We start from the raw sequence: 27,380 nt of genomic DNA on the forward strand, positions 1-27,380 counted from the left end.
CTATAAATCAGCCCAGCCATCTCCTGAACATCTGATGGGGCTTTTGGATCCCTCAAGGCAGCTGGCTGGGAAGCACCTTGTGCAAGGAGAGCCCAGCGCAGCAATGATTCCAGCCCGGAGTGTCTGACAAGGAAACTCCTCGGTGCACCTGGGAAAGAAGGATGACAACTCCTCTGCCTGAAATATGGCTGTTCGGGAGCAAACACCATGAACTGCACTTCCCTGGATGGACCTCTCCCACTGCTTCTTCTGAGGCTCTTCTGAGGGTGTAAATGTGGTGGGAAGGGAGATACAGGGAGAAAGGGAGAGCAGATCCCCCTGGGATTGGATTTCCAGCTGTGAATGACCCATACATGGGTATAAAGACCTCTGCATCTCCAGGAGGAGCGTGCGACCCTGAGCTCCACCAGTACCACATCCTGAGATGGGAGACGTGCTCCATGTTCCCAGAGCCTGGCTCCTGGACATGCTGTCCTGCTGCAGCCCCTGGGTGCCAGAGCAGTGACCCCACGCACAAGAGAGCCTTATCCCTCTCTCCAGCCCCAACTCCGGCTCCCAGACAGCCCCCGGGGACACTCCAGCCTCGGCCAAGGCAGCGTGCAGGGACCCGAAGGCCCCCTGGGGCTGGCAGCCCGTGGAGCGGGGAGTGTGAGGTCACGACTCGTGCGAGCGGGACGGGAGGCTCTGCTGGGTCCGGCTGCTGCAGACGTTAGGTCATTTCCCGCAGGAAGGGCCGTGTGACGTCCCTCTGGTGGTGGCAGCAGTCGGCGTGGAGCTGCAGCTCCAGGGAGAGCGCGGCAGAGGTGAGGGGCAGGAGCACAGGATACCGGCCTGTCCCCTGCTGCCACAGCAGTGACACTCCAGGGCTCCAACTCCATACAAATCCTGATGTTTCAAGGTTTAGATGCCCTCAAACACTCTGTTGAAAGCTTCCAGCCCTGGTTTTGATGGAAGAAATCTTTACCCACTTCACCAGCAAATATCTTTGACTCCCATGCAGTCAAATACCACAAACAACCCTTGGAAATCAGAATTTGACACATTATTTAATGAATAAGGACAAATAAAAAAGAACCCCAAAACAAAACTGTTTTCAATGGTATTTGCTCTTATTGCATTTAAAAATACCCCCTCAACTCTACCAAAAACAACAGAACCCCTGTGCCAGGGTGGGTTTTGCTCTCCACAGTTAAACTCTTTCATTAAACCAGAATAAGGCTGATCATTCTCCTGCCAAGCCACAGCACAGAGTTTGCTGGGGTGCAGCAGCTCCTCTCCACCAGCCCCTGCCTGGGAGCACTCAGCAGCCCAAGCCTCAGGAGGGCTCAGCATCACCCCTCTGGAAAAGCTTTGCCATCTGTCTGTCAGCCCCAGCACCAGCCAAGCAGGAGGCCCAGACCAAGAGCTCCTTTGTGGTTAACAGGATTGCTGTGCTTTATTCCTCTCCCACAACAGGATCCTCAGGACCATGTGCCGTGGCACTCTTCCTTCAGCAGGCAGGTGATGAGATGTCCAAGGAAAACCTCTTCTCTTGTCTGGTTCACGCCTGTAAAATAACCCTTCAGGCAACCCCAAACCCTGCAATGCAGCTCATGCTGCTCCCTGGTACCTGCCTGGTGTTATCAGCAGTGCCCTCTCATCATCCTTCCCTCTGGCTCATTGACCTCCAAGGCTGAAGATCAGTTCTTTCCCAATAACAGCAAAGCCTTCCCCCAATTACTCCAGAGCCAATTGGGTGGGAAGCCTCAAGGATGTTTTTGTAAAGACAGAACACCAACAGTGCCCCAGTCTATAATTAGGCATCTGAGCAAGCTACATAGGATACAAGTTCAAGGAAGAAGAGAGTAAGAATTTTATATGCACTGCTTTGTCCAAAAAAAGATTATGAAAGGCAAAGCAAAAACTATTTACCAGTCTTAGCAGGAAAATGAAGATTTCATTCAGTTAAAGCTGAAGCATATGTCCAATATTTGTGTCTGACCTGCTACATTGCTGCTGCCACCCAATGTGAACATCTGGACCAATCTGAAGAGCTGGGGGTGTACAAAGAGGGGAGGAAAACACCACACCTCCCCTCCTAATTAGCACCAAAGGGGTGATTAAAAAAATACAATTTCATGTGAACAGGTTCAACAGCCTTTCAAGAGTTCCCCTGGATGTTGCCTCTAGCTGGCAGTTCCCACACTGCCTAGTGAAGATGACTGAAATGATTGCAGTAACAAATAAAGACTTTTCTCTGATACAAAATCTAGTCCAGAGGGCTTCCTTACACAGTAAGCAGGGCACCTTGCATAACCAGGGCTTGCATGTTGGCCCCACAAGCAGCAGCAGCTTGCAGAGAGCCACACGAAAACGGGAGCAACACTCCCAAGCTGCCAAGAGGAGCCAGACCCCGTTCATTTCTTCTGGAAAAAGCCCGTGATGGAGACCTGCTTGTTGGCTCTGCTGGCAGGAGCTGCCCCTTTCTTTGGGTTCTTCCTTTCCTCCTTTGGCTCCCTCTTGGTGGGCAGCATGGGCTGTTTTTGTGGAGCCGGTGCCTTGGGCTTGGGGAATTCATCCTCGCTGTCCGTGCAGGACTCGCTCTCGTAAACCTTCTCAGTCACTGGTGGAAACAACAGGGAAGGGAGCAGAGGATGATGATGATGGTTTAGCCATCTTTGCACAAAGACCTCCCCGCTGCAGCCTTCCCACTGCACTCATGGGAAGGAACACTTTGGGTTCAAGGAGCACGTGTCAGACACAGGAATTGAGTCCAAAGTTAAGCAGTAGGAAATGACCTTGAGTGTGCCAAAGGAGGTTTAGGTTGGGTATTAGGGAAAACTCCTTCCCTACAAGGGCTGTCCAGGCCTGGCACAGCTGCCCAGGGCAGTGGTGAGTCCCCATCCCTGCAGGGATTTAAAAGCTGTGCGGATGCCCTTGGGGACATGGGCCAGTGTTGCCCTGGCAGTGCTGGGGGAGCAGCTGGAGTCAGTGACCTTAGAGAGCTTTTCCAAGCCAGTGATCCTGGAAATGCCATCCTGAGATCCTAACTCATATGGCAAAGGCTGACCAGCAGCCATCAGCAAGTGATGAATCTCAAGATCAGAATCAGTAGTTTGGCACTAGGCAATGGAACATCTACTTTATGGCTAAAGCCCACCATTCTGACTTGGTCCCGTTTCCACAGGGGCCAAAGCAATCAGATTTTCCAGGAATCCAGACAAGACAACCTGGAGACATCCCCAGGCTGCTCTCACCAGCACACTGGACAGCTAGGGGAGAGCAAGCAGACACCACCCACCTCCAGGGGCACAAAGCCTTTGGGGCAGCTCTGTTCCACAGAGGTGGCCAAGGAGGGCAAGCACAAAGCAATGCTTTATGAAAGGCCAGCCCCCAGCCCTGCCTGCAATCAGGGCTCTGCCTGAAGGGGAGTGCCAGCTCGCTGCTGTCAGCGTCCGGCCGCGCAAGCCCAGGGACATGAAACAACCTCACGGAAATCAAACTGCAGTCAGCCCCACTGAGGAGAGCCACCGTCAGATCCCAGCAAACGCCCTCAGATCAGCCTTCCCAGCAGTGCTCTGGGATTCTTCTAGTAAGCCATTTTTCTTTAGCAACTCTATTCTTTTAAACAGATGTCTTAACTTCCCTTCTTCTGGGAAGCTGGCTTTCGCTCGTATTAATGCATCAAATTAAATAAGGCTTCCTACATCACCAGGACTGGGAAGAGGAATGCTGTGAAATCCTCCTGGGCAGAGCCAGCAGGACCTCAGACAGGGACTGCAAACCAAGCAATGTCCCTTCAGAGGCAGCAGGCTTCTCAGGGAGCAGCTTCCCCAGACCACTGGGTGAACTTAAACCCTTATCCTGCTCTCAGCCTGCCAGGAACCGCTGGGAACTCCTGAAGTGTGCAGTTAACCCCTCTAATTGCAGCAGCACAGCTCAGATCAGCTTTCTTTGGCTGCAGTCTCAGCTGAACTGCAGCAGTGCGTATGTGCAGCACCCATGGGTGCACAGATGCAGTCACTCATAGCCAGACTCCCTGAATCAGAGTGGTTCAAAGGATGGGAGCTCTAAAATGCTGTATCACAAATTTCCCTCCAATGCACGTGTGGAAATTGCCATCTCCAAACCCCTGTGTGTCCTTTGAAGCTTGAGAAAGTTCAAGGCAGAAACACACAAGCTTAAGCCTCAGTAATTCCCCTTTACTAGAGACTAAGAGCAGGCCCTCAATCCATGGATTTCTGTTGATGCCTAGGAATGTTTCTTGTGCTTAACTCCACACACACTTTAATTGCTCAACTTCCCTCAGGGCTAATCCCTAAATCACTTTTGCTTTTTGACACCAATTCCTTGCTATTGCAGCTATTGTGAAAACCATAACTTAAAAGAGTGGAGAAATATAAAGTACAGCCTCATTCTAATGTTAGGATTAAAACCTCTTAAAAACCTAGTGTTGGTTTAAAAATAAAAAGACAGCAGGGAGAGGGGGAAAACCCCTCTATTTCAAAGAATAACTAAAATTCACATTAGCCTGGGAGATTTGCAAGTTGTTTAGCCTTTGAATTTAGGCCTGTGCACGGAAAAGGTGTGGAATGGAAGGGAGAAGAGAAACTGGACAATAGCCAGACAGCACGTTCTGCACAACAGGCTGGAGGATTTGTAGTGGAGAAAGCAGCATCTCCTCCCCAGCCAGATCCTCAGTATCCAGCTCCATCCCACAGGATCTGCCTCCCAAGGGCACAGCAGGGCCTTGCATTCCCCTTTCGCAAAGGGGATGTGAACTGTGAAACCAGGAGTCTGGATTACCCAAGGGACTATGAAACCCTGTGGGGATAAAGAGCAGAGAAATAGAGGCAATATTTCCAGCTGAACCCAGAAAAGACACTCCTGTGCTCTGCATGCAGAGCCTGTACAACTCAGCTCCCCATCTAATGCTGTTTTGTTCCATTTTCCTTCCAAGCATTTCAATGGCTCTGTCTGGGGTGGGAGAGGAGAACACCCCTCGGGGTAACCAGCCAAAGCTGTCAGTAACTCTGTGCAAGCCCAATTCTTGGACAAGAAAGCAGCACTGGGGATTTCAGTCCCAGTGCAGCCAGCTGCTGAGAGCCACAGCTTTTGCTTCTCTGAAGGAGACACACCAAGCTAATGGCAAACAGAAGATGCAGCTCTGCAGACAGGTGCAAACACACACACAGGCTGAGGCTGGGCCAGGAATGCCCCAGAGTCTGCATGGCAGCACCACCATGGAGCTGGACAACAGCACCTCATCCTCCCCAGCACCATCACTGACCTGGACAACAGCACCTCATCTTCCTCAGCACGCCCTGAGCTCCACTGACATCCCCTCAGCCCAGCCAGGCCAGGGAACCAAAGCACCCCACACAATCCAGCTGACAACAGCATTACAACACACACACTCCATGCTCTCATGTGTTTAAAGCCTCAAAAAAAATCCTCCAAAACCCAAACCAACATAGTCTGAACATTTGCATCTCTACTTGAATGTCAGGACACGGAGGAAACGAATGTAGTGGTGTCACACAGCTTTCTGCAGGCTACAGGAGGAAGCAGAGTCCAGTCAGGCTGGAATTCAAAGCCTCTGGCTCTCAAGACTCTCTTCCCTTCTGAAAGCAGAGCCACCCTTATCAGAAACCCTATGAAGTATTTAAGCCCCAACTTTTTATCTGGGATACTCTATGTTTCTTTGACATATAATCAAGTTTTGCACAACTCTGAATTTATCCTCAAAGGGAAAAAAAAAACCCAACAAAGTTATCTCAGACAGAATTTATCCCAGACCCTAAATCTCTTTCTGTACTGTCTTTAAAAGCTTGCAGCTTTGGAGGTAGATGAAGGTGGTAAACATGATGGCAGGAAAAAAGGGAAAAGAACTGAAGGAAAATCTGTGAATAATCAAAAAGGGTAAGGATTCAGCTCCAGCTCTGACTCCCTACCCAGGCCTTCACCAGAGGCTCAGTTACCTCAGTCTGGGAGCAGGAGCCCCAAGTGGGATAACTAAGTGATTTTGTGATTCTCTTTCTATCCTGGGAGAGGCTGGCCTGGTAAAGTGGCCAATATAGTGAGCTCCAGTGAGTGAGCGCAGGGCACAGCCAGTCTTACCCATGCAGCCTTCCTCTTCATCTATAAACATCTTGGATTTCAGCACGCGCCTCCTCTTCCTCTTCCTCCCTCCAGCTGACACCTGGGGGACATGGCAGCACTGTGAGAAACCAGAGCTCCTTTCTCGTTCCCTGAGGGCAGGTAATCACTCTGATCTGCTCTCACCTCTGTGGATGCAGGCTCCAGCTCCATTTTCAGAACAGCTTCAGGGGGTGGAGATGGAGCTCTCTCTTCCTCGGGTGTGGGAGAGGGTGGGACATCTGCAAAGAAGAACACCTGGATGGCACACAGATGCTACACACTGCAGTTCCCAAAGAAAGGAGGGTGGGATAGGATGGGAGAAGTGCCCTGAGGGATTTTTGGTAAGGCAAAAAATGCAGCTCCACCAAGAGAAACTTTAAAACCAGCCACAGGAACTGGCAAGTTTTAGGCATACATTTCAGTTACTTGTTAAAAAGAGTGACTGTTATTTGTTTAGAAATTAAAGGAGGTGGGGTGTGGTAAAAGAGCTGTTGCTTCACTGGTGGTGCTACCCATCCCAAACAATCCATGCTATCAGCTTAACCCAAGAATTAAGTGCAGTACACTATCACACATCCTAAAACCTTTATTAGAAAAGAAGTTCAAAAAAAACCCCACAAAAACCCAAACCACCACAAAACCAAGAAGTTGACTCTCACTGTTTGACCTCCCTGCCCTCCTCTGGGTTCAGGGACAGGGACACCGGGCTGCACTCAATGCCAAGACTGATCAAAGCAGTAAAGGACACCTTCAGGCATTTGTAGGGAGCACAGTGAGCTCTGGAGCCTGCAGCAGGCACGTCAAAGCAGGACAAGCAGGGCTGCAGAGCAGGAGCGAGGCAGGGTCACCCTCCTGCGGGGCTGGCAGGGGGACAGAGCTGCGGGGGACCCAAGCGAGAACGGCTGCCACGCAAGCGCCGGGCCGGGGCAGAGCTGGCACCGCGGGACAAACGGCTCCTGTGACCCACTGCTTCACCCCACACGGACGGGGCTGCCTGGCTGCCCTCGCCCCAGCACGGAGCCGCGAGCCGGAGCTGTCCCGGGGGACCGGGGCCGCGTGAGGAGCCGGCGCTGCCGGGCACGCGGCCAGCTGACCTCCGCAGGCTACCGAGGGCTGCGGGGACACGGCGCTGGGCTGCCAGGGCCAGCAGTACATCACAGCGCTCCAGCAGGGGCTCGGCCTCCCAGGCACTGCGCAGAGAGGCAGGGGAACGCAAACGGAGGGATAACACCACCGGGCTTCACCCTGCTCCGGGGGCACGGCCGCACCACGGCGCTGGAAGTGTGCGCTGCCCAGGGGCTGCGGGCAGCTCTGGGCTCTGTGTCCGTCCCCGGCTCACACACACCCTCCCCAGAGTGCCCAGCACCAAGCCTGCACCCCACTGACTGCCCAGCCTGGCCTCTGCCCTTTGCAAGCATCTCTGGGAGAGGACAAGCTAAACCCAGCCTGCTGAAAAGCCTCTGCCGTGCTCAAGCAGGGGCTGCTGAAGGCATTGTCAGTGGGCCAGCTCCGCTAGATTACTTGGGGGAAATCTGGGCTTTTTTCAGCTTCCTTCAAACAATTTCCCAAGCTTTTGGCAGGCAGAAGGCACCTTCTCCTCACGTCAGAGTGTTTAGGACTACTATCAAGCTCTTTTATTGCTTTATTATCCTCTTCTAGCCAACACAGCCCTCTGACATGTGATAACTCCTGAGTCAACCCCTAGCTGCTGCCCACAGTTTGCTCAACCGCAACAGCTGCATGAAATAGATACAAGTTGGGCAACTGGATGGACCAAAGATGTAAATCCTGGCTTTGTTCAGTCTGCTCTGACTCTGCCTGGAAAAACTGTGAGAAGCTTTAGTGCTTGTGCTGTGGCTCTCCAAAACCCAGGGAGTTTGTAGGTCACAGTACCACTGAAATCACCCTCCAAAGTGGCTGTAAAACACTTGTCAACACTGAGAAACGCTGCCTGTGTTGGTACAGCTGAGGCTGCCAAACCTCCTGTCCTCTGTGGGAGCATTTGTGGAGTTTCTTCTGGCACTGGAAGCAAAACAACCTGCAGTGACTAAGGAACCCTCATACCAATATAACGTTTTAATGAAAAATCATTTAAATGGAGAGGATTGTGCCTTATGCCTTGTGTGTTTCCAGCGTGGTACAATGTGCTGATGCTGCTGTAAGGAGAGCTTATTCAGGGCTGCTTTTAGTACAGACTAACAGAGAACTAGGCAGAAGACCTGGCCTGACACAGAACTGTCCATAAGCACTTCACTCAGCCATGCGGGCTGAGTTTGACACCCACAGGACCTTGCTAAGTGTGCCTGTCACTCCAGGCCCCCTCTTGCTCTCTGGTGCTGCTGATTCCATTTGCTCTCTGGAGAAACCTGTTTCCAACCTTTCCAAGCACAGATGCTCTTCAAGTCCAGTTGCTGTATATATATATATAAATTTTTTTTTCCATCCAACTCACTATTCTACTTCTGTACTCAACATAATATTAGCAGTTTGGACTCATTAAAAATATTCCAAACAATTGAAATCTCTGGTTGGATTTGAAAGAGCAAGCAGCAGGACCAAGGGGCTGAGTTCTCTCAATTCTTATTTTCTCTTTTCAAATAGCAAACTGAGTGATACCCAAATTTGTATACATGTGCTGTAATTTGCATAAATTTACAATTCTAATGCACAGCACAAAGAAATGAAGGACAAAGAGGGTTCTGATGCAGGAGCAGCAACAGCAGTGACAAAAAACCTCCCCAGTGCCTGACCACCCTCTCGGGGAAGAACTTTTCCCTAACATCCAACCTAAACCTGCTCCGGCACAGCTCCAGCCACTCCCTCAGGGTCTATCGCTGGTCACTAAAGAGAATGCAAACCTTGGAATAAGTGAGGCCAGGAGGCATCCCACTCAACAGCATTAATTGTTAAACACGTGCTGATCTGGTGTCCCATAGGAGACCAGAGAGTTCCAACATTCCAAACTCCTGCCTGACCTCACAGGATGTGGATGAGCAGAGAGATTCCAGCCGAGCAAGGATGGGCTGATTTCAAAATTCCCTCCTCAGAGCTAAACAACTCAGCTTGTCAGCAGGGCAGTGATGAGGAAATGCAAAGACAAACATTTAAAGAAATAAACACCAAAGAGTGTGGGCATATTTAAGCCACACTGAAATGTGATGGAATTAAGGCTGATCACAAGAACAGCTCCTGAGAGATTTATCATGCTGCGGAATAGTCTAAGAAGTGACACATACCTGATGAAAAAGATGATTTGCAATTATGTGGGCATCAGAGGAACCATGAAAACAGGCCTAGAGGTGTCATGGATACTGCTTGATACCAACAGCAGCCACCTCTCCCTGGCACTGCAGATCTTCCTGATGTCCTGGCTGTTGCCCACGTGCCAGGCACACTAAATGAGGAATCAGCTCTGGCTCCCCCGAGGGACTCCGCATCAGTACTCCGCATTTGCTGTTTCACCTTCTTTTACTGGAGCTCTACACCAAACTGGTGGTTTCAATTACTCTGTAATGATCCCCAAGTTTCTTTCCTGAGCAGCTTGCTGGATGACTGTTCCACTCAGCACATATTCCTGAGCTCAATTCCAATTTATTTCCCAGTTATCTACATTGAACGGCGTTTGCCACCTCAATTATCCAAATTCTTTGGGATCCAGCCCTGCTGCTCCTCATTATGAGCCCAAATCTTGCAGAGTTCTGGGCACTCCACTCCTGTCACACCAGCAAGGAGACGCACAGTCTCACCAGATATGGCTCAAGTGCTTTGCCTCCAAATTCCCTATTATCCCTTTTCTTTCTGCATGTCTTGCTTCCAACACTGTCTTCCAAACCCTTTCTATGAACAGACAGAATAAAGACACTAAAACTGACCCTGTGGGGAGAGGGAGGCCACTTGTGAGTGCTCCCTCCCCACATGAACTGGCTCTGACAGCCCTAGGGATCTGGAAGGCACGCTACCTTTCACAAGAGATTTGGGAACCTCCTTCCCACACAGGGGCACTGGCAGCACACTTGGTGAGGAGACAGCCAGGTCTGAGCTAAGCTTAAACAAAGACTGAATCTTTGTTTTGAGACAACTCCATGCCCAAGTGCTTGCAGCACAAAGATAAACAGAAGGCTCAGGCTACAACCATTTCCACGGTCTTTAGTCCTTTAAACTATTCCCTCAATCACTGACCAAGGGATTTGGAGAATAATGTTTTGGAAATCAGAACCCTGACCTACATGCCCGATTGTTTACAGACCTTCTTACCTTCCTCATCACTGCTGTCAGATACAAGTTGTTTGATTCGCTTCCTCTTTTTCTTGACATTTTCAGGATCCCTTTCCTCCTCATCATCCGACCTATCTGCTCTCTTCATTTTACTGCCACAAAAAGTAAAGGGAAAAGAAAAAGAATGAACACCCATCGTCTCTCATGTGCGCATGAAAGCATCATGAGCACTTGGACAAGCACATTCCTCATGGAAGGAAATCAAATGCCTCTTAAAAACATGACCATCACACACTCTGAACTGTACATCGTACACTGTACTGAATGCTGTACACTGAACAGAATGCTGTACACCCACTGCACAACCAGGCATAGGTGGCCGAGCCTTTCCAGGCCTCCCATCCTTCCCCACATGCAGCTCTCCAAAACAAGGAGGATTTCTTCAGCCCAGTGCCTCACCTCGCTTGGCCACAGCAGCCTGGCAAGAGCCTACTTCTGATCTTGTCTCTTTAGCTCAGGCTCCCAGTGTCCCCAAAAGCATCACTCAGAAGCTCTTTTGACAGACTGCTTGCCACTGACTGACTATGAGGTAGTGTCTCAGAATCCTGGAGCCATTTTTAAAGACTACTGGAAAAATAAAATAGCTTCTTTCTTTTTACTGTTGGCGAGACGTGTCAGACGAACAAGCCTGGAGGCTAAAGGCCCACGTATCCTCCAAGAGCTGGGACAGCCCAAGTGGCATTCCCAGCTCCAGGCTGCCAACACCTCCAGGCCCTTGGCTTCTGGGACAAGACTATCACTAAGACAAGCAGTTAGTGCTAGCTGCCATGGTGGGCTGGGTGGTGTGCTTACCTATTCCCTTAGAAATGGATTGAGACCACCAATTAATTACTCATAGGCCACCAGAGAGCCATCAGACTGTAGTGATTCTTTGTCTCTGTCAGTTTGGGTTGGATTAAACACAAAGGGCTGAGCTTAAAATTAACTTGGAGCCTCAGCCCAAAGTAAACCCGTGGCATTGAAAGCAGCCCTACATGAGCTATGGAGATCAACAAGCACAACTTTGTGCTGCAAGCTGTGTACATACAGGCTGGGGAATATCCCACCTTCCCTGCAGGACAGGTGTCCCTGCCAGCCCTCCCCAGGCTGCCTGCAGGGTCTCTCCCAGGCTGCTCAGTGGGAGGCTGTCTCGTGGAAAACCATCCCCTCCCACTGAGGGCAGCCTGGGCCCTGTCCCTTCCCATGTGCGACGGCACCCACGGCCCTGAGGCACCTACAGCAGCAAATGGAAAAGGAACACCAGGAGAGAACCCTGACAGATGAATTTAGTCAGGTTTAACACAGTTTAGGAGATGCAAACAGGAGGTGAGCTGGCAGTGTATGACCAGCCAGCTCCACGCAGCCTGTCCCCAAGCAGGACACACAAAAAGGGACCCTGAAGGCAGACCCACCTTTTCTTGTCCTTTTGCTGAATTCTAGCAGACTCTGTTTTCTTCCCAGGTTTCTCTGCTACAGTATTAGAAGATGACTCTGGTTCTGCTACAGCAACTGAAGGCTTCACGGCTTCTTTCTCCTCCTTTGGCTGCTCAGGCACAGAGTTGGCTTTGAGTTTATCTGTGAATAAACCATTCAAAAAGAATGGGCATTCAGTCTGAATGACAACTTACAAAGCAGCTGGCTAGCTCTGTGCACCAAGACTACAGCCAGCACTACCCATCGTGCATTCAGGGATCTAGACTGGCCAAGCTGTATCAGACATGGGAAAAAGAAGGGCATGCTTTAATTTCTAGGCGATTTTCCATGGTTCTGCTGCTCCTGATGTCAAGCCACCATGTGTGCTGCAGCAGTTCAAACTCTCTGGAAGAGGACTGGGAGGCAGTAGCACGAGAGGCTGCTGGGAGGGCCCCAACATGGTGCCTTTCTGGGAGTACTGGGAAACAGGCTGGCTGCTTCCCTGGGCAGGGGCAAACAGCACTGGAACAACAGCTCCCTTATTTATGATCAACCAAGGACCCCAGTGCTGTTCACCCAGGACTTTCTGGCACTGGTGGAACCTTTGAAGCAAGGAGAGACATGCACATAGGGAATAAATCTTTCTGCTGGAATCCCATCCTCTGCTACATACACATAATCATTTCCAGTTCTGCTCAGTCTGCTCCTTCTCTGCAGCCGCCCCACAGGTTTCCTCTGTGAGCTCCCTGACAGGACTCAGCAGAGAAGGGAACCCCCTGGGAATGATGGAAGGGCATCCCCAAAGGCTTGCCCATCACCACTGGGTCACCCTCACCATGCCTCTTTGGGTTCTCAGCACGTGAGCTGGGGTCTAGGGCTCTCCCCAAACCTTTACAATTTACTCCAGTTAACTGTAGTCATTGTCCTTGGGCTGAGAGTGTCCTCAGCTCCCCCAGTCTCACCAAAACAGGGACCAAAGAGTCCCAGCAGGGCTGTGCCTTGTCTGCTCAGTGCTGGAACTGTCCCCTGCAAGCTCTGACAGACGCCTGTTACAAAGTGAACTGTGCTGTTTACTCTCTCCCAAAACTGCTCTGTGAAGCACTTGTACTCTCTGCTATAAGGGAATCTTTGAAGGAGGTCCCACAGTCCTTTTCCAATATTCCAATATTTAAAAGCTCCAGCATCATTTCCTTTGACTTGGGTAATTCAGAAGGGACCTGCAGAGGCCACCTAGTCCAAACCTCTGCTCAAAGAGACAGGCCACCCCTCAGTTTTATTCTCCATGCATCAGTCCTTCAGTTTTCAGGAAAGAAATTAACCCTAAAACTAACAATGGGCTCCTCAGTGCTGTGTGATGAAAAGCAAGCACCATTAACATGCCCTGCAAAACAGCTTTTGGCAAACATCTCGCCAATAGCTGATCTTCCAGCCAGGAGAACTCACTTTAAATCAGATTTCTTCTGCACTAAAAATCCTTCCTGGGTTAGTCTGCTCAAATACGTCATTTTAATTGATCTCCCTCCAGCAAGCTTTTTGTCTGAAAAATTCCACTGAAAACGCTTAAATTTTGCTTTAAAAGCTGTGTGCTAAAACATTAACCCCTTTGAGTGCAGAAGAGCAGGAGAAAGTGTAGAAAACTATTAGGAAAGAGGGGATATAAAGAAAATCCAATTAGTTTGGTAGAGTGGGGATGGGGAGGAAGAGTTCTGCTCCTTTCCGTATCTTTCTCCCATCATGGCTCTAGTACAAAACACTTGATTCTACTGAGCATTTTCAAATTTCTATCCAGCTTAAATAAAGTATAATTGAAAAAAAGAACAGATACGTCAAATAATCCTCAGGTTTGGGGTTTTTTTCATGTGTTTGTTTTTTGAACTACAACAGGCTGTTCCCTGACCATGATGGCCTCTGAAAATAGAAAAGCACTTACTCATAGCAGCTTTTCCAAAGAAGTTATTCATGATGCTGTTCTTGGTTAGTGGCTTGCTGCTTGCTGCAGACACCTGGAAGCAAAGAAAGGAATAAGCACAGGAATTGCTCTCAGCCCTCAAGGTGCACAGCAAAATAATAGATAGCATTTGTTTCCACTGCCTTAGATTTCAGCAGATTTAGCAAATTATCTGTTTTGGACAGTTTGAAGATATTCACTAGCCATCAAAGGGGCCACAGTGAGTTCCTAAGGACTCCTTAGCCAGGCTCAGATCTGACCTGGGGCACATTCCCATCACTGAAATAATGCTTGGGACCAGGGTCAGCTCCCAGAAAGAACTGCTCTGTTTGCAAACCATCAGCGCCTCAGTTCACAGCAGCCAACAGAGGAAAGAACAGGGACTGGCCAAACCAGGATCCAGTTCCTCTGGCACACAGGCTGTTTGCAAGGAAACATCACTGCTTTGCTGCACCAATGCAACCACCACAGTGAGAAATCATAGCCACACCACCTAACAAAGTGCAGCCTCCTAATCCAACTTATTTTCATGCAAATAAAAGACAACCAGACTAAAGTTCCCAAAACACACACATTTCCCCAGTTCTAAACTCCCCATAAAAATCAGAGAAAGGAACCCAAACGTTCTCAGTTGTTATGAAAAGGCCAAACCATCCACAGGGAGTGTTACCATTTTAACACCCATTTTTCTGGCCACATCACTTTAAAAACAATTATACTAATTAAAATGAAAACATAATCCTATCCTGGAAAAGCAGCAGTCCAGAAGATAAACAATTTAGTCTTGCACAGGTCAAGCTCTGAAATTTCCCTCACCCACCAAGTTTAAACACCTTGATACTTTTAAGACCTGGGCTTCTCAGGTTTCACTTATTGCTCAAAACAAATCCTTTTAAGCACAATGGAGAGAGCAAGATCCTCAGCTGGTGTGTACATTGGGATAGCTGGAGACAGCAGAGCAATTGTAGCTATGCTGCCTGAGATCCAGCTCATTGGGAACATGAAAGCCATGGCAAATTCTCTTCTGTGGAGACACCCGGAGTGCGGCACGAGGGGTTTTTGCCCAGGTGACAGTTAAACACTCCCCAGGAGCCCTGAGCACTGCCAGTGGAGGTGTGCCTGGCAGGAGGAGCTCGCTGAGGCAGTGTGTGAGCAGATGGTTAACACCGTGAACCAGAGGGCTGAGGTAACTTACACCTGGGGCCTCCCTGGCTGTGTCCTGGGCCTTGGCCGCTGCTTTGGCTGCAAACATGCCCATGATGCCCTTCTGCTGCTGGGGAGGGGGCCTGGCAGCCCGGGGCCCGTGGCCATTGAGGGTGCTGGTGCCTTCGGGGTCCCTGTGCCTCGGGGGGCTCTGCGCGGGCGCCGGCGCTCGCGGGGCCTCGGGCGGCGTCCTGGGCACGGCGGCCGCGCACTGGATGGCACTGAACCTGTGGGATGGATGGAGGGAAAAACCCCATTAGCCTCTCCATCTCTGGGTGCTCACCTCACCTTCCCCTCTCCTGCAGGCTCCTCCGGGCCCGCACGCTCCTGTTATGGAAAAAGGAGCAACTGAATCTGTGCATGGGACAAGAAAGAAGGGCTGGCACGCAGCAAGAGACCTCTGATGAAAAGATCAGCTGAACCTGTCAGCAAGAGCCACAGCATTCATGTGTCAAACAAGCTGTGCAGCTTTCCTGGGGGGTAAAGTCCTTCTCCACACCCAGGCTGAACAAGGAGCAGGCTGCATTTTATTCCTAAATGGGTTACGCTCTCTACAGCCTGTGGCAGAAGTTGCATGGCTGAGTGAGGATCTAAAACATTTATAACTTTCTGATGCTCTGACAAAGCCCACAGCTGCTGCCACAAGCAGCCCCACTCAGCCAGGTAGGCCAACCCCAGCTGAAACTGAACAATTGAAATGGCTCAGAAAATATCCACGACATTCCAATTTAACTCCACAAGTCATTTCCAAGTAATCCCTGAGAGCGAGAAGCAGCTTGGATTATAATGGTCTGAAACTTGATTGTTTGGGGATGTGGAGACACAAGAACTAAATGACATACTCAGTTACAGCACAGCTCACTGACAGTCAGGAATAGCAGTTCCCAAAAATAGCTGAACTCTGCTCCTCGCTGTGCAAATCACAGGCGACGCTTTCCAGATTTCCCACAGAAATGCCACAAAAGAGCCCAGCTCACGCCTCTCAGCCCACTGAATTACACAGCATATTTTCATTTGCCTAAGAAATAAAGCAGCCTTCTTTCTGCCAGTCCAATTCTGTGCCTCAGCACTAGCTGCTCACATGCACAGTCCACTTCTACTCCCATCAGGATCTGTAAGAACAAAACAACACCATCTCCACAGCACTCCCAGGCTGCAGCAGCAACCTCCTGACATTCAAACCTTTAAAGGAAGGAAAACAGACATTGAAGAAAAATAATCCTACTCTGCTTTACACTTTCAATCTGTTTTCAACATGGTTAATAACACAGCTCTCAGGGCAGTGTGAGCTCCCACTCCAAACATCACTAGCCCTCTAGTATATCACACTGTCACAAATAATATTGTCAATGGTTATGTTGATGCGCAGCAAAGCTCAGCTAACCTTCTCCTATTTCCCAGTCAGCTTGCCCTGATGCTGCTATGTGACTATACCTTTATGGGCTTGACCCAAAATTCACTAAATAACCACTGAAAAAACAGGCAATACTCGGACTACGCTCTGCAAACAAGGAGTTGCTTCTGTTTGGAAAGCTGGCAGTGGCAACAGGCATTAAACTCAGATATTGGCATTAGTTAGTGCATCTAACCACCTCCACTGTCTTCACTGCAAAGGAGGTCCCACAGAAACCCGGAGGAGAACAAAGATCCTTGTCCCAGAGCTGTGAAATATCTGCACAGACGGGGAGGTTCTGTTTGCTGCAAACCTCACACAACCAAACCTCTGGCTTTTGCAGGTCCTGCAGAAATCTTTTCACAGACAATCCGTGCAGCTGGCAAGAGGGAGGAATGGGATCAATCTGTATTTACTTCAGCCAGGTCACAAATGAAGAAGGTGCACTTCTTACTTTCCTTGGGAAATCCTGCTTCAAAGCTGGATTTACAGGCAGGCCTCAGAGAGCTGTTTCAGAGTCTGGATTATCTAAACCTCCTGGATGTTTAAATCCCAGAGGATACAAGTATCCCTAAGGCACAAGGACCACTGTGCTGGGGTGCCTAAGAGTGAACAGAGTGGAACAACTGCAGGCACACCCGGGGCACGTGGCTGTGCTGAGTGGGATCACCCAGCTCCTTCCAGGGCACCCATCCAAACACACAGCTCCTATTTTCTCTGCCACTCTCTTGTCAACACTTTGGATAGGGCCACATTTCTCCTCTCACATTCTATACTCTTCCTATGACACACCCTTCAGGCATCCCCTTCAAACCAGATTGGTCATGGCACTGTGCATCCCCATGACTTCAAGCTGAAGCTGTCCTGGTGGGAACAGCACACAAGCGAGAAGCTGCAGCTGCTCAGGAGGGAGCCAGGGACTCCTGGGGGCTGCATGCCACCCAGCTCCACCAGGAAGGACACTGCTGCTGCCTAGACTGCTCTGTGTGCTTCTCCTCCATCTCAGAGATAACAGCCTACTCTGAGCTGCAATGAACCCACAGAGACCAAAGCCCAGCTCCTGGAGGAGGAGCTCCTGTGAGACACCTTCAGAGAACTGGACGAGTCCAGAAGATGAGAACACCGTTTCACAAAACAGAAAGCAAACTCCTGTAAATGCTTTGCAGAGCACATCATTCATGGTTTTATCAGCCTGTTTCGATTTTCTCTTCCTGTGTGGCTGAGAACTGGATTAAAATGGTCGTGATGAAGCGTGGCCTGGAAAAGAGAAACGTTTCCAGCCATCAGAAAAGCCAGGTACTGGAACAGTCTCCTTGTCAGAGTAAGGACCAAGTGAACCAACATCTGGCTCAGTTTGCACAACAGCCACACCATGTGCTCTTTGGGCACTGCTCTGGCAGGACTGAGGATATCTTCTCCCAGCTCTCTAGAGGTCCAGGCCTATCTAGTGAGCACAGAGGTGCACCCTGGAAGTGCTTCAGAAGGCAAAGGAGCCAGGAGTCACTCACTTGCTGCAGTGCTGCAGGTTTGCTTTGACGATGTCGTAGTCGGTGTTGTAGAGCGGGGAGCTGTCCTTGAGCAGGGCCTTCTGGATGCTGTACACGTGCACACTGGCAATTGTGGACAGCCTGGACTTCATTGCTGGGGAAAAGAGAAAAAAAAAAGCCCTCTGTTAGCACACCCAGCAAGACTGACAGACTACTTGACAGCAAACCATGAACACAAAAAGGTCCAGCCACACCTTCTCCCAGCGCTCACTAATGAGGAATTCAAGGCAGCAAACCCCACAAGCCCGTCACGTTTTCCACTACACACTCTTGCACTTAGGAGGGATCTCTGTGTTTGCCTTCCAAACATGCAGTGCTTGGGATGCAGAACAGCTGAGGGAGTACCTAAGGCTGAGGCAGAAGGTAGCTGGTCACTGCTCTCTGCCCCTGGGGCTGTGTCCAGCACCACAGTGCCACCCCCAGAACGAAAACCTTCTCTCTTTTGTGCTACTCAGACTGCAACCCCCTTGAGACGAGGGTTGGCTTTCAGGAATTCTTTGTTCACTGCTTATATTGTTCTTTCCACAGAGTCCTGGTCTGAGGCTGAGCTTCTAGGCACTGTAAAAATACACACAGTAATCATTTCTTGGGGCCAGTCCTAGACTACGCAGCCCTACTCCCATCAAAAATTTCAGCCTCTTCCAAATATAAGTCATGCCTTTGGCCTGCCTTCCAATGCAAAAACCATGAGCAACCCTTTCCTCCACAGCAAAACAGTGTTACACAGCACACATAACTCAACAAACATGACACAGAGTAGCTGCCCTGCCTGACAATCTCCTACTCGGAGGCAAACGGCCTGCGCTAGAAATCCACTTCAGATTTCCAACAACGTAAGTCCTTCAAACAAAGTGAGGTCATGAGCTCACATCCTGAAGGTCACAAATACCACAGTGTGCTCTCAAGTGCCAAAGATGTTATTTGAAAGTGATGAAGAGCCTGAAGCTGCGTTTCAGTTCTGTGGGTAAGATTTCATCAGCAGGACCAGAAAGATGGTGAGACAACAGACAGTGCACTCAGCAGTGTTGCAATGGGGGTTTTTCCACCTTTCACTCACCAAAGTGAAGTAAATGTCCTATGAGAAGGTTTTAACACCCATGGGACTCGCAGCAAAGACTGCAACTGCACTGAACCAATAACCACAATTACCAGTTCCAGCATTCTTGGGGGCCTGAAGGCTCCCAGTTGTTCTGAGACACTGCTGGTGTATTGCTGTCTCCCTGCTGTCAGCGGCAGGGAGGTGGAAAAGAATCACTGACCAAAAAAAAAAAAAAAAACCACCAGACTCAATTCACAACCTGAAGGTACTCAGCTGCTGGCTCAGACACTCCAAATTCTGAGAAACAGCTGGTACAAAAAGTACACACCTGACCCCAAGAGCCTGGCTGGGCATTTACGTGCAGATGGCAAGTTCTCAGCTTTGCTCATTCTGCTGTTCTTTCAAAGAAAAAAAGTTAAAGCCACACGACTTTCCCAGCCTGCTTACCTTCCAGTTCATCCTCCCTCACTACTGCGACCTTGTGGCACTGCAAAAAAGAAACACAACCTTAAAACCTGAGCTTGTATGCAAGACTGCTACTTACAGTTATTAAATAACAAAGCCTAATGATTATTGTAGCACAGAACAGCAGCAATGCCTTTAAATACTCATCAGTTTTTAAAGCTCTGAAACGTGCTCTCTGGCCAGTCTTTAAGGTCTACCTATACCTGCTCCAGGACATCTAACAGGCTGTGGTTAATACTGGGAGGATCCAGAGAGACAGACTGGAAACCCCACCACTAATTCTGTGTTCAACAGATACCATGGATCTGTCTGAAATCAGGGAAAATCCTGCTAAATTCAGGCTATAAACATGACACTGCCTGTGCAGCTGTAGTTAAACACATCCCATCACACAGAACTAATGCAATAAACAATTACCTTAGATTTCAGGCAGATTTGGGGATTAAAAGACAATATTCCATGCATGTGAACCAGTTTATTATTTAGGAGAACAAAAAAAGGTTTGTTGGTGGTTCTTTTCCAATCTACAAATAAAAGCCAGGACACGCTGAGATTTACTATTCCTAAAAGAAGACTGGATCATATTGTAATAGACATTTGTAACATATTGTAATAAGTATTTAAAAACACTCAGTGGGATGTCAAAGGCATTTAGTGCTTGGCTCTTAAATTTATCTTTGGGCAAAGGGGAACAGACACTGAATTTTATCTTCTTTTAAAAACCTCTGGGGTATCTGCCTGAAATTTTAGCTGACATTCCTGCAAATCTGACAAGCTAAATGCATTTAGCAGCAATTCTTTTGCTTAATCAGCTGAAGGACTTTAAATATAAAATACTGTAAATTAATTTAAGTTTCTTTGTTCACCAGGATTAAAAAGTTGCTTTAATTACGCAGCAAAACAGCAAGTGGCAAGACAATCCACAGGCAGGTAAAAGGATAACCAAAGACTGGCCCCTGGGTGCAGAAAGCAGCAAGGAAAGAGCGTGCAGTGTTAAGGGGAGCACTCCAGAGGGATTTCCACAGCTCTCCCTGCAGGAGTGCTGCAGCTGCATCCGCAGCATTCCGGCTACACCTACTGCCAGCAGGCAGCAGTGCAGGGCTCTCCCAGCAGATTTGAAAATAATGGGGGACAAAAGTCACCTTCATATCATGTCCCTTGGTGGAAGATTCCCTGCCTGTGCCAACCCAAACCATCCAGTGACACTGGGATATTATCTTAAAAACTCACAAGCTGCTAACAAAGAGTTGACAAATAATTTGTTCCTATGTCAGAAGACACCTGTTTGTTTCAGATACATTAAATACAACGGCACAGGTTGGCAGTCCCCGGGCCACTTCTAGTGAGCCAAGAGATTTGTTATCTCCAAAAGAAATCAGGGGAATACCTGTTAAACTTGGGCTGTAAATGTGACACTGCCTGCGCAACTTTAAATATGCCACCATACAGAACTAATGCAGTAAACAATAACCTTCCAATTCAAGCAGATTTGGAGACTGACAGAATACTTCATGCATGTGAAACAGTTGGTTGTTTAAGAGAACAAAAAAAGGCTTGTTGGGATTTTTTTCCAATCTACAAACAAAAGCCAGGACAACCTGAGATTTACTATTCCTAAATGAAGACTGGATCATATTGTAATAGATATTTGTAATATACTGTAATATTGTAATAGGTATTTAAAAACACTTAGTGGGATGTCAAAGGCATTTAGTGTTTGGCTCTTAAATTTCTCTGTGGGCAAAGGGGAGCAGACACTGAATTTTCTTTTCTTTTAAAAACCCCTGGGCTACCTGCCTGAACTTTTAGCTGACATTGCTGAAAATCTGACAGGCTAAATGCACTAAGCAGCAATTCCTTCACTTAATCAGCTGAAGCACTTTAAATGTAGAATGCTGCTAATAAATTCCTGTTTGTTTTGTTCACCAGGACTAGAAAGCTGGTTGAATTAGCAAGAGAGCTTGAGCTGTAGGTGTGCTGCTCTGTTGGTTATCATTGCCTGCCACTTGGGCTGTCCCTCCAAGCCCCCCTCAGGCACCCCCAGGCCGCACAGACCCTGGCACGTGGCTGAGCTCATCTCAGAAGGGCCCCTGCACAAGGTTTTGTGATCTATCTCTGCTGCCCAACAGCAGCAAGGGCACGGAGCCGGGTGCTGGCAGCATCTGAGTGAGCTGGTGAGAACCCTGGGGGGTTATCCAGCACTGTGCCCCCAAACCATGGCAGCTGATCCCTCTGCCTGCTGGGACAGACCCTGAGCCTCCTCCTGTCCCTGCCCAGGGGCCAGCGCAGCTCTGACCCCAGGAGCACAGAGAGAAGCAGGAGACACCACAGCAGAGGCTCCCAGAGAGAGGGGAAGCACTCACAACGTGTCCATTCTGGAGGAGGTTCCCTGCCACCAGGTAGGTGACGTGCAGCTGAGCCCCCGAGCTCTCCCCGCGCTTCCTCTCCACGTAATCGTAGAGCATCCTGCACAAAAGAAACCAGGGTCAGCCAGAGAGGAGGGGAGAGAGCCTGCAGCCCTGCCAGGGAGGGACTGCACACACTGAGAGCCGGCCTGGCAGGGACACCTGCCAACAGGGGCACCGTTTCCTCAGGATTCACTTCAATTAATTCATTTAATGAATTTCATTTCCTCAGGGGTAATTTTCTGAGACCCTTGCTCCTCTGCCACTGTGGAGAACCCCAGTCCAACAACTACAGAAACAAAGGGGCAAATTCATTTAATAGCATATAATACCTATAATGTAATTAGTATAACATAATTTAATTTAAATATTTTCTATAATACATATTATGCATGTGATATTATGTATTATATGTATCATATACTAGTAAATGTATTCTCATACTAAAATATATTATTATATCTATTATATATAATATATAACACATATAACAAAATAATATATTGCATATATTATATATTACATACATAATATAAATTAATATCTATTATATATAATAATAGATATAATAATGTATTTTAGTATAAAACCACATTTAGTAGTATATGTTGTTGTTATCCTATTTCTAGAGTCCCATACCTTCTGGGTGGTTTTCTCACACGTACCTCTTCACAGCAGTGTTGCTCCTGCTCCTTCACCACACCTCCTCCAAGGCTGTCCCTGCCTGGCCAAGCCCAGCCCCTTTTATCCCAGTTACCTGCACTGGCCACAGCTGCAGCCCAGTGAAGGACATCACAGCTGCAGCCCATTTGGAGCAACTGGGATTGGGGCAAGGCCACTTAATACAATACAGATATTTTACTAGTACTCCTACTACAATATTACATATAATAATACATAATAATACATATCATATATAATTTTATATATTTATATAAAGTAATATATTATATATTTTATATATTGTATATATTAAAATACATATAATAATGTATTTTAGTATTAAAAATAATGTAATAGCATATAATACATATAATATATACTATCAATTACACACAACATATTTATATAGAAGGTATTTTTTACATAATAAATATAATAATACATAGAATAACATATTTAGTACAGAAATAGATTTTACAGTATATAACAGTGTGCCTCACAGCCCCTGGGCAGTTGGTTCCCAAGCCTCTCCTCCTCCAGAAAGGCATTCCTGCAGCCCTGGAGGGAGGAACTGGGGACTCTCTGGTGCAGCCCTGCCCAGCAGGGCAGGCAGGCACAGGGAGTGCCAGGCTGAGAGGACAGGCAGGGCTGCTAACGCTCTCCAGAGGGACATTTTAAGGGGAAGGGAGCAGGAATGAGCACGGCACTGACAGGAGCTGGGCAGGCTCTGGGCATGCAGGGACACCTACTGTTTGGCCTGGTTCACGTGGACACCCAGCGTGTAGCTCAGCCATTTGTAGGTCACCTGGAAAAGGGAAAAACCCAAAAAGCACTTCAGTGAGGAAACCTTGGCCTGCCAGTGCCATCAGAAATCCTGAGACACCCCTCCCTTCCAGGGCAGGAGTGAGAGCCCCCGGACACCCGTGCCCCACCGAGCACTCTGCACTGTCCCGAAAGGTGTGGGGCCAATTTCTGCCCCTCTCCCGGCCCGGGGACACCACCGTGCCAACCCCGGCATGTCAGGGCTGCAGGCCCAGCGCTGCCCTGCCACTCTGAGCAGGTACATCCCTGACACCTGCCCCAGGCTCCGGGCTGCAAACACAGCAGTTAAACTCTGGTCTGTCTACATTGTTCCGGGAGCAAGCCACAAAGCCACAGGCTGGGAACGTCCACATTGTCAGGCAAGTTGCACCAACTTTGCCGCACCGCTTTCTGGGCAAAACCCATTTCACTTCAATTTCACTTCCAAATAAATTTTTGAAATCAACTGGGAAAGGAACAAACCCATGCAGAAAACCACTTAAGGAAGGTGGTAAGAGAGAGGGAAAACAGGGGGAGAGGAGGAAGAGAGGGGAGAAGGGAGAGGGAAGTGAGGAGGAAGAAGGAGGGGAAAATGAGGAGGAAAAGGGGGAGAAAAAAGAGAAGTGTGAACGTAAAGAGGCGAGAAGGAAAGGGAAGGTGGAAGGAGGGGAGAAGGAAAGCGGAAGGAGGAGAAGGGAAGGGAAAGGAGAGAGAAGAGGAGCAGGAGGAAAGGAAAGGGGCAGCGGAAGGCAGCGGGTGGGAAAGGGGGCAGCGGGACAGGGGAGGCGGCGCGGGGAGCAGGCCGCGGGGGGAGCAGGGGGAGCGGGAGCAGGCGGCGGGCGGGCAGCGGCGGGCCCGGCGGCACTCACGACGCGGTTGTGGTCGGTGACGAACTCGTCGATGTTCTCCAGGTACAGCTCGTCCGCCGCCATGGCCGCGCCGGGCCCGCGCTTCCCGCCCCGCGCCTCAGCGCCGCGCGCGCGCCGCCGCCATGGTAACGGCCCCACAACCACGGCGGCCGCGCGGGGACACACCGAGGGAAACGCGAACACCGGACCGGTGCCGGGGCTCGGAATGAACAAAATAAACCAAGATAAAATAATAAAATTAAATATTAAAATGAAATATTAAAATAAAAAATTAAGATAAATATTAAAATAATAAAATTTTAAAAGCGAAACAAACTAAGCTAAAAATAAAATATTAGAATATTGACATAATAAAATATTAAAATAAATTAATAAAATAGAATATTAAAATAGAATAAAATAATATAATAAAAAATAGAATATTTAAATGAAATTAAATATGTTAAAATAAAATGAAATAAATAAAATAAAATAGCTTCTTAGTGGATTTGGGGGAAACCGCGCTGTGACAGGCACACACAGCAGTTCCAAAGCATCCCTGCTCCATCCCCGCAGAGCTGGGGACAGCGGCGGCACGCCTGTGTCCCGCACGGCAGCGCAGCTCCCGCATCTCCCGAGCTGCCCGTGCAGTTCCTGTGCGGGTCGGCAGGTGCCAGCTGGACACCGCAGCACGGAGGGACACGGCCGGGGACTGCGCCCGGGCTTGCGCCGCCCAGGTCATCCCCGGAGGAGCCCCAAATCCCTCCAGGATCCTCCAGGGGAATCCTTCCCCAGCACTGCCAGGGCCACCACTGCCCCATGTCCCCAAGTGCCACATCCACACGGCCATGAATCCCTCCAGGTGAGTCTCCAGAGAGGAAGGCTCACCTGGACAGCCCTTTCCATGAAGGGATTTCCCCTACTCTCTGGCCTGACCCTCCTCTGGCACAGCTTGAGGCGTTTCCTCCCTTGTTCCTTGGGAGCAGAGGCTCCCATTCCCCTCATCCCCCTGCCCAGCTGCACCAGCACCTCCAAAAGGAGGTGCCAGAAGGAGCTGAGCTGGCCGAAAACACCAAAATATCAGCAAATATCCAGGGCAGGGCTGCAGGACCCCAGAGCAGCGGTGCCCTGGCTCCTCGGGGCACAGAGCCCCAGGAAGGGCCTGTGGTGGCAGTGCCACCCACGGTCACCAGGAGCGTCCCTGGCCAAGGCCACTCACCCCTGAGAACTGCAGCAGGATGCAGATCCCGACCTGAACACAGCAGCTTTGTACTGGCAAAGGTCAGGGGAGGAAACTGGACAGGTTTGGTGAGGGCTAGAATAAACTCAGGGTTTATTTTGCAGGGTTTGTAAAGGGCTCACAATGGCACTCAGTGCTCAGCTGGCACCAGGTTTGTTTGGCTGGTCACAAACCCATCCACATCCTCCTCCTCCTTGTGCCAGGAGCCTGTTCCCACACTCCTGCTGTCTCTTTCCCTCACCTCACCGCAGTTATTCTTGTGACATTCCTGCCCTGACATTTCTGCCTCCTTCACAGAAGGAGTGTCCCGGTCTCAAGCACCTTACTCATCTTTTCATTGTTCTGAGCCTCTTATTCATCTCCTGTTTTTTCTTCCTTTAGTTTCCTGCTCTGAGCTCTCTGGATGGTTTTATTACCTGGCCAAGGTGCCTGATAAGTGTAAAATTACACTTAGTAAAATTACCTCAGGGCTCAGCGTGTGCTGCTCCTGCAGGTTGGCTTAAGAGTACACATAGGTGTAAGAGGTAAGAATTCTCCAGCTGAGGATTCCTTTCCTCTGTATTAAAATGCTGTGGGATCTGCATCTGGCCTCACTCACACCTGCTTTATAGTCTGTGTATAAATAAAAAGTATGAGCTATGTGTAAAAGTATATGTGTAAATATATTTATATACACATGTATAAATGTAATTTACATGTGTAAATTTATAAATAAAAATAAGAGGTATATGTAAATGTATAAGTATGAATATACTTAGATGTATAACTTATATGCATAAATAGAATTTATATGTATAAACTGACATGTAGACATATACATATAAATAAAAAGCATGAGCTATGTAGGCACAAATTGAAACAAGAGAGGTTTGGAGTAGACATAAGGAGAAGTTGCTCAAATCACAGAAGGGTTTGGGTCAGAAAGGTCCAGGATGGGCCAAAGCCCAGCCCTGCCCAGGGAGGTGCAGCCAGCACAGGAACCCCAGCTCTCAGCCCTCTGCCAGGCCAGCAGGAGCTTCCTGGAGTGCTTCCTTACTGCCCCCGAGGGGCACAGCCCCACACGTGTGCTGCCCCGGCTTCCTTCCCCTGCAGCACAGCCCGGGAACGCTGCTGGAGTCAGAGCGGGCAGAGAGAGCCTGAGGGACACAGCCCGAGATCCTGCCCTAAAAACTGGGCAGTGCTGTACTCATATTGCTGTTATCCTATTCCTAGGGTCCCATACCTTCTGGGTGGATCTCTCACAAGCAACTCCCGACAGCAGCATTGCTCCAGCTTCAGGGCTCCTCCAAGGCTCTCCCAGACAGGCCAAGCCCAGCCCCTTTTATCCCAGTTATCCTCATTAGCCACAGCTGCAGCCCAATTAAGGCCATCACAGCTGCAGCCCATTTGGAACAACTAGGATCGGGGCAAGGCCGCTTGTACAATACATAGATTTTACCAGGACTCAAAGGCCACCTCTGCTATACACAGGATTTTCATCCCAGCCCTCACTGGAGCCAGGACGGTGCCCTCGGCTCTGTCTGCAGCTCACAGTGAGCTGTGCCAGGCACCTGCTCCGCAGCCACCACCCCTGTCCCCCCTGCTCCTCCTGCTGCTGAGCCCCGACTGCATCACCCCTAAAGGGCTCTCCTGGCATACAAAACTCTCCAAGGAATTGCTGGGGAGTGCAGAGGCTCTGCTGGTGCTTAAGGCACCCAGAGGAGAAGGTACAGCGCCATGAACACCACTGAGCGCTTTGGAAGCACCCCAGCCCTGAGAGGGGGAGAAAAGGCGAGCCACCCGTGGCCCCTTGCACGCCATTTCCTGTCACCTTGTTTTTACAAGTTTCTCTAAGCCTTCTGGTGTTTACATTCTCGTAACGAACTTTCTCACGTGCTTTATGTAAATAACTCACTGTTTTGCCTTCTTTGACAGAGGAAAAGAAAATTGATAGACTGTTGGTTTGTTGTCCAGTGTCATTGGAGAGGTGGCACCGTCGCATCCAGTCAGGATTAAACTTCCCTCTCTTTTGCCTTAGGAAATCCAGTGTGTCTGTGCCTTT

The 27,380-nt window shown here is 49.2% G+C and overlaps 1 protein-coding gene across 3 annotated transcripts; it reads right to left on the reverse strand.

Moving 5' to 3' along the window:
- Positions 1–1,027: 1,027 nt before the first annotated feature.
- On the reverse strand, positions 1,028–26,605 carry POLD3 (DNA polymerase delta 3, accessory subunit). Of its 3 annotated transcripts, none has more exons than XM_059466947.1 (12): positions 24,121–24,250; positions 23,200–23,255; positions 21,746–21,848; positions 19,365–19,404; positions 17,840–17,972; positions 14,931–15,165; positions 13,718–13,790; positions 11,787–11,949; positions 10,375–10,487; positions 6,265–6,359; positions 6,100–6,181; positions 1,028–2,602 (listed from the first exon to the last, which is right to left on the reverse strand). In XM_059466947.1, exons 1-12 carry the CDS (start codon positions 24,181–24,183, stop codon positions 2,397–2,399), a joined length of 1,362 nt encoding a protein of 453 aa, XP_059322930.1. In that variant the 5' UTR covers positions 24,184–24,250; the 3' UTR covers positions 1,028–2,396. The 3 variants fall into 3 exon arrangements, with proteins under 3 accessions (XP_059322930.1, XP_059322929.1, XP_059322928.1); XM_059466946.1 differs by lacking the exons at positions 1,028–2,602; positions 24,121–24,250 and adding exons at positions 3,971–4,803; positions 26,562–26,605; XM_059466945.1 differs by lacking the exon at positions 1,028–2,602 and adding an exon at positions 3,971–4,803.
- Between the last annotated feature and the right edge of the window lie 775 nt (positions 26,606–27,380).

This window comes from Ammospiza nelsoni, chromosome 2 (assembly GCF_027579445.1).
Source record: "Ammospiza nelsoni isolate bAmmNel1 chromosome 2, bAmmNel1.pri, whole genome shotgun sequence".
Lineage (NCBI taxonomy): Eukaryota > Metazoa > Chordata > Aves > Passeriformes > Passerellidae > Ammospiza > Ammospiza nelsoni.